Here is a 12,127-nt window from a genome sequence, read left to right as displayed (position 1 = left end):
GTCTGCTGCATCATTGAAACCTAAGTTACAGTCCCCTAAGGTTAGAACCCTGAGGCTGATTTGATGAAAGGGGAGAGGAGGAGGGTGGATGTCCAGTTCTGGGCAGTTCTGGTGATTGGGTTGACCGTAGACAAGGAGGATGTTGATGGTGGTGTGCGGATTGATAGGACGCTTAAACAGAAGTAATTCATAGCCTAGTTGCGTGCGGATAGGTATCTCCCTCAAGGCAGGAGAGGTTTTGCTGATGAGGGCGACGCCACCACCTGTTTTGTCTATTCTGTCGGATCTATGGATAGAATAGTTAGGAGGCATGGTGAGGGAGGGGGATGGTCGGTCCTGCTGCGCTGTGCAGCCAAGTTTCAGTCACTGCCATGAAATCAAGGTGGTGTTCCTCTAAAAGGTCATGGATATGTTCTTTTAAAAGCTCATGGATATGTTGGCACGATCATCCTAATAAATGTACCATTGAACTTGGTGGCCACAAATGAAATTCGAAAGATCCGAGGTTTATCCGACACGAGCGCTTGTCGCTTATGCGAGAACAATACCGAATCCATCAGGCACTTGCTTCTAACATGCCCGAAAAATCAGATCCTTAGAGGGGCCTACTTGAACCATCTAATCGGGGACGAAAGAGGGTGGGACGAGGTCACCTGGTGGAACAGACTGATCAGTGGAGACCGAATTACTTGGCTCTTGGCAACTGTAAAAATATTGGAGCACACGATGAAAATGATAACTGTTACAGGGTCCCACCCTGGTTAGTTACCGCGAAACCTATTTCTACAGCTCTTCTTTTGTAAAATTCTTTTGAATATATACAAATATAAATAAAAAAAAAAAAATGTACCATTTGACCACATTTTTCAAAACCTTTCCTGAGTGGAGAGTCCTCCAAAGGCTGTCTGGGGAAGGCTCTGCTTGCTTCCTAAACTTGCTAAGTGAAAAAAGGGAACTGAGTTAAATACAAATGTGCCAGGGGTTCTTTCTGTAACCCGTCCAGCAATGGAGACTTGGCCACTTGTTGATCCGAGGATTCTAAACTGAATACCTTTGCATTTTGTGACGGCTATTATCAAAGCGCTTAGAAGTGGGAGAAGTCTAAGCTGACTTGCTATATAGAAACATGATTTGGTTATAGGCCCCAAATAACGTTTGTGATCAATAGCATGCTTCAGGAAAACCTGCTTTTAATGTGTACCCTTTTTGCTTATTATCTTTATTCCAATTGACAAATCTAGTAAGATATTCCTCCAGGAATTCCCAAAGAATACAAAGATTATTTTGTATGTTATTCAACAATTTGTGAAAAGCCGTGGCCTGCCCCCTCTCTCCCTCGCAGTTCGCCCGCCACTGAAATCATTTGCATGCTATTACATGTAGGGAGTCACTGATGTGCATATTGTACTTGGCTAGTGAGGAAAGGGTGCGGGAGTAGTCCCTCGAGAACTGGAAATCTCACTTAGCAGCCTGAATGGTGTAGGATCCCATGCACTGTCTAGAGCAGCTTAGGTGAGGAGTTGGCTGCACATTGACGAGACCTACTCTTGCCATCATGGAGGATCCCTGTAAAGCATGTACGCCGCTCTGAATGCCTTGAGCAGTCCTTAGGTGGAAAGATGCGGCAGAATCTTCTGCTTCTTCGGATACTTCCTGAGTGTTAGTGTGAGTGTTCCTCAATGCGCAACCATTGCATGGCCATTGTGGCACGCTAAAGGATGTTTCCTGAGCCAAGGCGGCAGGTGATCACTTCAAAAGTTCATTTAGCTTACAATTGATGGCCATGGACTCAATTTCCAGGTTGTTCAATACCAAGCTGTGGCTATGGAGAGCAAAGCGATGCCATACTTGAGTCTCTGGGTGTCACGGCAATGATTTACCGGGTGTCTAGAGACGGTATGGGTTTGCCTGTGGGTAGTGTGGATTCCAGTGTGTTTCGGTTTCTGTATCCATGCAAAGTTTTTTCCTTTGTTAAACATCTTTGTTAAATCGTTTGCCTCCACAGACCCACAACCTCCAGGCAATCCTGGGTTTTCAATTACGTCACCAAGACCTGGTGAGCTGCTGGTGAAATTCAGTGACTTTCCTGACACAAATGGACCCATTGTGGCTTATGCCGTACTCGTCACCCTACGTTCACCAGGTACAGTATAACCCATTTATCTGCATTTCATTTATAGCATGGCTCCAAGTCCTGCCTTCAAGTGAAGGGAATTATTTAATTAGGTGACATTATCACCCTGCATAACGGACTGGGGCATAAAATACGCAGGGGAACAATTATAATGTGGCACAGGTCTGTTCCTTTTTTGTGATACACTTTTTGAGAAGTGTGAAAGGAGAGCTTTTTGATAAGCTGTGTTGCAAATTGTGCAGTAACCCAAGTCGAAACTATTAGCTACACAGTGACGCCACTCATCTGTCGATTTGATTTTGCGATTTGTTGCATAAGCAGTAATCGTTGCTTCTCTGTTCAGTATTAAGTGGGATGCTTTATCTCCCAGGATGTGGATGAGTGCCCTTTGTAGGGTCCTTGTTTGGTTCTTCCTAAGTCCTGTTTTATGGAGCGCCGTTGTTACGTCATCCCGTCTCGTTTCGTTAAACGTCTGTCACAATCCCAAAATCGAATCGACAGATGCTTACTTATTCAATCAAAAAGCAACACTGGAAAATCGTCCACTCAGCATTATAAAACTGTTAAATAAGAGGATTAATATTCCTGCTACATGACTACAAAATGAATCAAAAATGCTAGGACAACTGTATTATTTTGCAGTATTTGACTGTTAATATTGCATGCTACCTTAGAATATTTGACTTTTAATAAGCATGCTACCTTAGAATATTTGACTGTTAATAAGCATGCTAACCATATATCACTGGTGGCACAGTGCGGGCTGGCAGGGCAAGCACAACACTGTATCTCTGAGGGCATAGTGCTGGTGGCCGAACATGCTGTTCGTTCTATCCCTTAGTGCACAGTCGCGGTTGCAGAGCATGCTGCATGGTATATCCCTAAGTGCACAGTCGCGGTTGCAGAGCATGCGGCATGGTATATCCCTTAGTGCACAGTCGCGGTTGCAGAGCATGCTGCATGGTATATCCCTAAGTGCACAGTCGCGGTTGCAGAGCATGCGGCATGGTATATCCCTTAGTGCACAGTCGCGGTTGCAGAGCATGCGGCATGGTATATCCCTTAGTGCACAGTCGCAGTTGTAGAGCATGCTGCATGGTATATCCCTAAGTGCACAGTCGCAGTTGCAGAGCATGCTGCATGGTATATTCCTGAAGAGCACTGTGCCATTACAGAGCATGCTCGACACTACGTCTCTGAAGTCGTTGGCCATCATGCAAGGCTAGAGTGAGCTGGGAGCTATATATATGGGTTCAGAGTGAGTCTGGCTCTTACTCCTGCGAACAGTGTGTCCTATACAATATATTCCTGGAAGCAGTGTGGGCAAGACATTAAATAGCTGAAAATTGAGCAGAATGAGGTGGGCAATATATCCTTTGTGCAAGAAACGGGGTGGGTGCCATATCCCTGAGACTGTTAAAAGTAGCTTGGTGGGCACTCTGCATCCCTAAGGCTGAAAAGAAAGCCAGGAAGTGTGGTGGGCATTATATCTGCCATTTGACTGGGAAGTAAATCTGTGAGCATGCCTAAAGTGGTGAAACGCTGATTGGTTTATGACACATCCTAAAGTCCACTAGATGGGGTACTTCAAGCCGTCCTGGCCATGTTAATTCATATCCGTCAAACTATAGCTTTTGTTATCAATCATGATTTGTTGATTTGCCACAGATGTATGGGCATTCTGAAACGTTTAGTCCTATGAAATAGCACAACAGCCTGATGCATGTGTAAGACAGTTTAAGGAGGTCATTGCTCACTTCAATGATATGTCTATGACCAGCAGTCACAGGCGTGAAGCCCAGAAGGTCCAATATCCCCTGTTATCCCTCTGAGGTGATACATTGAATTCTTGAGTATTATAAGCCCTGTTGTTACATAGCTTAAAAGCAGAATATATCAGTCTTGAAACTCCATAAAATGTTGATCTTGTTGGCCTTTAATACAGTAAATCAGAATTTGCTCCTTGACCATCTTACACAACAGTCTGTGCCTCTACTGTTCACCCAAATGCAGCCAACCACCCCCCACAGGGTTAACCACTGATATCCCCTGTAGTTTCCCACTAGGTGCCTCACCCATCCATTTTCTTTTAAACTTTCAGACCTCATGTAAGCATTGGTGGAGAAAGTCTTGATGTACACAAATAACACTAACCTTTCAATAAGAAACCATACAATACTGAATCCCCCGCGATAATAACATCTCAAAATCTCTACCGAACGTTCAAGCTTGGATAAAGCCAAGTTGGCCAGCCCTTAAAAGATTAATGCAATTATAATCGGAAGGGATGATCCTAGGCCCACAATAATCCGGGAAGCTACCAGGCTGCTGGAGGGGCACTTTCAGAGGCACTTCCCAGCAGGAGAGTCTTCTCTGCGAATGCAAGGATTCTTGGTGCTGTAGCAACTCCTGTCCTGTTTCAGTGGCACGATCTGACCACAGCGTTCCCATCACTCTGCCTTTTACAGCAGCCTCGAGTAATGAGCGATTGAGGTTGGTTTTATGCGCAGCATTCTGGCGTGAAAAGTATGACAGCCCCTTCTGCGCTACTCTTACTGCTAAAGCATTACTAGGAAGGAACATGGAGTCCATACAGCACAGTGACACAATTACACTTTGGTCGTAGGAGAGTTCTTTGCTTTATCTGACAGTATGCCAGGGACGTCATTTCACCAAAACGGCAGGGGTAGCGGAAGTGACATCACATGACCCCTGACCGCTGGTGACATCACAGGAAGTGATGTAACTTGACCCAACCCTGAAGCGAAGGAACACAACCTTTCGGCCCTTGATAAAACAGGAAGGGGCATCACATAGCATTGTTCCTACGTACACAACAAAAAACATGGTGATGATATCACTATAATCTGATATACATTTCATACAAGAATGGATCACCATATGTATCGTTAATAATGCAAGAAGACATCCAAGGCCAAATTATAATGATGTGTTATTATAAAGCAATTAGGCTTAAGCGCTTTATATAGAAGAAATATACATACAATATCATCCAACATGTGTTGGTACTCATATAGCGACCTCAGAAGGATGAAAGGCTGAGTTGAGGTGTTTAGGAACAGACTAAATCAGGGACTCAGCCCCTGAAGTGTGCCTGAAATAAACCTGTAATGAGCCTAGCAATAATTTTATAGAATTCCAGAAAGACAAATTATTTGTTATTCCTATTCTTTCTTATTTAGGGTCACTACTCAAAGTGTTACACTAGTGCAACCCCTCTGTTTTTTAAGAGGCCTGGGCAAGAATGCCAGCCACTCCAGAAACAAAGAGCCACATGGCACTGGCCACAGTCAGCCCAGGAGCTTACATTAAAAAAAAAAAGAAATTCTAAAAAGTATTTTTTTTAAAAAAAAACATTTTTTAGGGGTAGCAAGGAGACCACAGGGGTAGCAGTTGTGACTCACTGGCGACCCCCAAATGACGTCCCTGCAGTATGCCTTAATGAAGGCAGTTATTAGAGTTGATGTTGAACATGACATTCTGTGCAATAATTTAAATGGGCATTTGATAGGAATTTCATTTTCCATTAATGTTTTCATATCAGGGCTTTGGCAGTCTTTAACGGTTATTTAATGCAAGGCTCGCGTCGAAGTTAACCTCCTGCGTGACTGGTTTCATTACAGCACCACTATCTTTGAAAGACTACCTTGGAAAAACCTATGACGACTCCAAAAAAAATTTAACAACCACATATGTTTCTACGATCAAAGAAATAGTACAGACAAGAAAACGCTCAACCCGGTCAACTGGGCAAGAGATTGTGGTTGGAGATGGAAGCACATCTCGTGGTTATCTGAATGGACCACTCGACCCATTGACGCCAGTCACGTAAGTCCTTCTTTTTTATTTGATATTTTCATAATATTTAGAGGCAGGTAATTAAAATGAACTGCTTTTTCTTGTGTATTGTCACATCACACATAATTGTCCTAAAGTATTGGAGTTGTCTTACTCTACACACTCTACTGGTATACACTGCTGTGTTTTTGTAGACACAGTTCTGTTGTTCACTAACCTATATTACTGTGCATTCATTTGTGTTTCTGCCACACTTATTTCTGAATGCAAAATTGTGGCACCTACACAGACGTGGGTGCAATACACATATCTGTGTAACACCCCTGCTCCTGATCATTCCTGTGAAATTGGACACAGACTTCAGTTAGTTAATACAGCAAATTAACCATTTGAAACCATACATACAATGAATTACATTCAGAAACATAATGTAAACATACAAATGCCCGTTGCATCGGTTGCCATGCATGTTTTCACTGTGAGCGTTCACCCCCACAACCATCCTCCACTGCATACCATCACACATTACCACCATTGGTGTGACATTACTGACAAGGGTACATACAACTGCTGTTAAAAAAACATGGAACACTTTTTTTTATGTTTTTCCAACAGATATACAATAACGATCGGGGAAAAAACTGCAAGGCTAATTATCGCCAGTGGTGAAAATACAGCTGCCCGGATATTTATATTTTGGGGACTGACATGTGACCCTCTTATGTCCTACCCTCTGCCGCCTAATCACATGTGTGTGTTTGCCAGTTACCACCGACGGTATTGTTGATGCACATTAAGGAATAATGCTCTAGATCGATTTAGATATAACTATATTCACACCCTGGGAAGGGCCATTAGCCAATCAGGGGGCTGGAACAGCAGGTGAGAATAGACATTCGCATCCCACTGCTTCCAGCCACCCAAGGCCCTTCCCCGAGTGGCGACATTTATTTTTCTATTTCATTTGGGGAGGCAACAGAGAGCGCCTCCCTGTTGCCTCCCCACCTCGCACCCACCCCAAACCAAACCCTTCCTCTTTCCAGCCCCTCCCTCCCCGCTTATCTGCCGCGGGCCAGAGCTTTGTGCTCCGGTCCTTGCTCTCCTCCCGATCCCGGCTACTGACAGAGAAATGGAAAAGGGACTAAGCCCCTTTTCCATATGGCAGCAGGCACCTTTTTTGTCTTTTTTTCCCCGCTGGAGATCACCCCGGATAATCCCAGGGTGCGAATGGCTTTCACGACCCCTGCAGGGATGTGGACGTGGCTAATAACGGCCCACAGCCCGAGCTGAGGCTCTCGCGTCCCTTGGGCCTAGCTTAGCTCGGGCTGGCGGGCCATTAACGGCCATCTCTGCCCCCTGCCAGGGTTGTGAAAGCCATACCAACCTCTAAACTCTAAGTGTTAAACATTCAGTCCACATGAACTGCCACATTCATACTGCTTGCCCAGATTGGTGCCCAGATGTAATCATCGTACCTGTATTAATCCTTGGGGAATTTCTAGACAGCCTGCCCTCTTTTCTCACGGTGATTCCAAGGCTAAGCGGTCGTATTCCTGTGTCTCACTATAAAGTGTTCTGAGGACCTTGCAACTGCTTGTGGCATGACGTTTAGAAAAAGGCTTGACCCACGCCTATGTGTGTGCCCTGCTGCTGCCATAGTGGAGGGAATGTTAGCGGCGTAGAGGCAGCTTTTCTGCCTGTTTTCAAGAGGGCTGAGAGCTCAGTCTTGAATGGACTGTCACAGCTAAACACAGGGTAGCGCTTGCGCGCGCTCACTGTGATAATGGACACCCACGTGTTCTAGAACAAGATAGACGCTGACTGTACTGCTTTACCTGTTTTATCACTGTATGCAAAACAGTGTTGATGGAATACACGCACAGATGTGTTACTGTATACACACATACACTTGCTTACTTTGTGCAAAATGGTGGCACTGCACACACATTTCTATTGTTGCAATCATAGTAATGTTACTCTTCAAACATGTGATGCGGGCCCCACAACTGTGTAAATGTACACACAACTATATACACGAGTGCCTGTATAAAAACCTATTTGTTTAGACACTTGCACAACTGTGTGTGCGCAGTGTTTGTAATCTTCTTTGACGCTCTGCTTCACCGCCAGTCTGCGTCACTGTCAGAGGAGAGTTTTATGTGCACTGAGGGGCATGTGGTAGACTGCATACCGTTTCTCTTGAATGCTTTTATTGAGATATAGGAGGCCAATGTGACGTGTTTCCTCTTCTGAGTCAGAATAACCTACGACTATTGAACTGCTCTGCAGGGTCTCTGTTGGCGGCTTCACACACATTGTATTCACCAGCCCGTCTGGCGTCATCAATGGAATTGTTTCCTTCGTGTCGTTTTCTTCTTTCAACTCAACAGTTCTGCCATCTAACACCACCACTGTCTCAACAGTTCTGCCATCTAACACCAACACTGTCTCCCCTGTCGACAACACAGGTGCAGTATCATTTATTTATTATTACATTTGTATTGCGCACCTAACCCCCAGGCATCTGGGTGCGTGACTTATGAATATGGTTACAAGTATTGCAAGCTTAAGAATATGGTTACAGGTTATGCAGATCCTAAATTATGCAAGCTTGAGAATTTTGGTTACAATTTATGCCGGTTTAAGAATATGGTTACAGGTTATACAAACTTGAGAATTTGGTTGCGAGTTATGCAGATCACAAGTTGTGCAAGCTTAAGAATTTGGTTACGGATTAAGGAGGCTTAAGGATATGGTTACAAGGCCTACAGGCTTACCATCTTTTACAATCAACCATCCTATTCGGCCTAATATCTCTGAGTCTTAAGCAAAGCATTCACATCCTGCTTTTCCCTTTCGCTAGTGGTTGCCACGTGACCCGGTTCTTGGATCCCTGCTCATCTCTATTTTGCATGTTTCCTCTAGCTCAGAGGTCTGCAACCTGCAGCTCCCCATTTATTTTGGACTGTGACTCCCATGTTCCTTCATGATTGACTGTACGAGCAAGGACCCATGGAAATTGTAGTTCAAAACATCTTAGAGAGCCAAAGGTTACAGAGGGCTGCTGTATCAGATAACATACCTTCATTCGTTCTGTCACTCCCTTTAATGCAGACCTCTCAGATATGTGCATCTTATTCTACATTAAACAAAGGTGTGGGAGCCCCTCTACTGAGAACGAACATGGGTCAAATACCCTGTCCTATGGAATTGCTCCCACTCAGGAGGGTCTACAACCACGTTGTAGCTCACTGCACCCTTTAAAAAGGAGAAATATCAATTTGCATATTAGTCTGGTCCCACCCACAAGGGCAGTACAGCACCGAAATGCTAGGCAATTCTACTCTGAACAAGAGTACCATCAGCAGCCCCATACACTTGTTTCGGCCTAGCCGGGCCTCATCAGTGGGGTGAAGCTGAACCTCTCTAAGGCACAATGAGCAAGAAGTCCATGTCTGGCTTACCCTGGGTTACTTAGTGTGAAACCCCAAGATTTACAAATTAAACAAGGGTGTGGAGCTCCTCTACTTATAGCCAACATGGGTCAAATACCCTGTTATATGGAATTTCTCCCACTCATGAGGGTCTACAACCACATTTTAGCTCAATGCATCCTTTACAAAGGAGAAAAAAACATTTGCATATCAGTCTGGTCCCACCCACAACGGCAGTCCAGAACCAAAATGCTAGGCAATTCTACTCTGAACAAGAGTACCATCAGCAACCCCAGACACGTGTTTCCGCCTAGTCGGGCCTCATCACTGAGGTAAAGCTGAGCCTCTCTAAGGCACAGTGAGCAGGGATCCATGTCTGGATTACCGTGGGCTACTTAGGGTGAAACCCCAAGCTTGACAAATTAAACAAGGTGTGAAAGCCCCTCTACTGAGAAGAAGCATGGGTCAAATGCCCTGTTCTATGGAATTTCTCCCACTCAGGAGGGTTTACAACCACGTTTTAGCTCACTGCACCCTTTACAAAGGAGAAATATTAATTTGCATATCTGTGTGGTCCCACTCACAAGGGCAGTCCAAAACTATTCTACGTTAATCTTTGATCATTATTCTAGAGCTTGCTTGATTTACGAGCCAGTGATGAATAATGAATATATGGTGCAGTAATTAGCCAGAGAATCCCTGGCACCTTTCTTGAAAATCAGTATGATTTCAGAGGCTTCCCAGGAATTCAGGGCAATCAGTAAATCAAGTCCCACATTCATAACCCTACTTGGAATTGGGTCCAAGATTCCTTCTTCAAACTCTAAGGGATCTGCTGGACTTGAATCAGGGATTAGGGGCCTAGTTATTTGCTCTCTTATAGCACCTATAAGTACTTCTGAGGTAATATGAGGGACACCTGGACTACCCTCCTTGGTACTCATCTGCCTACCTGGATCCTTTCCTGAAATTATTACAACAAGGACAAATTGACGTGCTATGCCCCAACACTGATTGTGCAGTCTGATATGCTGTAACCTCCTAAGCCACATATGGCAAGAAAGCTTTACAGTCATGGTGATTATCATTGTTAAGAAGTTCACAGCATACTCTAATACAAACCATCCATGTATTCAAGTTGATTCCCTGTAGCTTGTGTTACCTTCTCGAACATTAGGACGCCATCTGCAATTAAACCCCTGGACTTTCTGTTCTTTCTAGGAAAGACCCTTTCAGCTATCCAGCATTTACATAAAACCACGTGAAAAGGCTTAATTTTCTTTCTGCCACCTAGTTTATTAGTTACAAAATCAGTTGTAGTCTAACCCCCAACCAAACGCTCAAACTTTTCTATAACAACATGTGAGTCAGGTTCCAGGATCTGTAATATTTTATTTTATGAGGCACTCACCAGACTTTGGATAGCTGCTTCCGGGTCCATCCTCATCCTCACCCACCTCACCATTCTACAATTAAACAACATATTTTACTCACCGTTCTTTAGACCTTTTTAATATTTCCATACAGACCAAAAAGGAGATTATCCCAGTCAAGGGGTCATGGTCACTCTCCACCTAAGGACTGACCTCAAATCACCAACTCTGACCATAACTCCATTGCAACTATGATAACATCAATCAGATTGGACTTCAAGCTAAATGTTGAATGCAAAAAGTCCATCTGGCTGGTGAGTCTCCAGAAAAGAGACCAATCAGAGGGTGCACAGAATGATCTCTACCGTTTTAGCAAGCACCAACCTGCTTCACTAGCTCTGGTGTGAGATGCTGGGGAAAGTGCCTCTGCTATCGCCGAAGGGGAATCCTCGCTGGATAGATAAAAAACTTCAGCAACAGACTGCAAAAATCTAGTATTAAAATCAACCAAGACAATTAAGATAGGAGTGCGGTTCTCGCTTTCACGTCAGTTATTCACTAACATAGCCAAAAGCCTCAAGGACACAGTCTCCTATATGATCTATCGCAGTATTCTAAACATTTAAAATATCAACACAGGACCCCTCGATTTGTTCATATAGGATGTGGGGGGAATCAACAGGGACCTCAGAGGAAACCCCTGGCACCTTACTTGATACCCAAGTAACCATCCCCAGGGCCTTTATCTTTGTTTAATGAAATGTATCATGTCAGGGGGACTCATCAGCCAGGTTTCCTGAAAACAGCACGTCACGTTGCTGTAAAGAAAAACTGAAAATTAACATCTTTCAACTTTGCCCCCAACCCAGTAACATTCCTACCCTGGGCAAGGCTCCCTCATTGTGGCCTGCCTGCCCCTGTTATGACCAATAAGACATGTCTTTCTCCAATCTCCCCCACCCCAGTGCACTGCTCTGGTTGCAGTTCAGCAACAGTTCTTTAGCACAATTCTACCTCTAGGAGTGTATGTTTCCAGTGACTTAGTATGTTCTCATTGACATGTATGTAGACATAGGTCATATACTATTAATTGGTATTGTGAAATACCAATGCATGCCCACTGCTGACTACTTTTGCACCAATTGATCCTCCGCATAACACACCCTTTGTGAACGACAGCAAAAACTTAGGCTCTCCTGTAGGTACACGCCCCAAACACAGAACGTATAGCCATTTCCCAGTCAGTGCCCTGCATCAGACTGACAAAGGACAGACACGATCAACTCGGTAGCTCCAACAGGCTGAGTCACCCCCTATTGAAAAAAGCACAAGCCAGTATAATGCACATTCCCAAATCACAAACCAGT

At 44.3% G+C, this 12,127-nt stretch overlaps 1 protein-coding gene across 1 annotated transcript in view; it reads left to right on the top strand.

The window, feature by feature from the left end:
- Nucleotides 1-12,127, top strand: part of LOC138505094 (uncharacterized) — a 717,078-nt gene that overhangs the window by 599,575 nt on the left and 105,376 nt on the right. The window contains exons 51-53 of the mRNA XM_069625408.1: nt 2,006-2,143; nt 5,779-5,983; nt 8,243-8,421. Coding sequence (XP_069481509.1) covers nt 2,006-2,143; nt 5,779-5,983; nt 8,243-8,421 — 522 coding nt within the window. The remainder of the gene's footprint in view (nt 1-2,005; nt 2,144-5,778; nt 5,984-8,242; nt 8,422-12,127) is intronic.

Source organism: Ambystoma mexicanum, chromosome 11, assembly GCF_040938575.1.
Source record: "Ambystoma mexicanum isolate Mex_15411 chromosome 11, UKY_AmexF1_1, whole genome shotgun sequence".
Classification (NCBI taxonomy): Eukaryota; Metazoa; Chordata; class Amphibia; order Caudata; family Ambystomatidae; genus Ambystoma; species Ambystoma mexicanum.
This window is presented reverse-complemented; position numbering and strand designations above follow the sequence as displayed.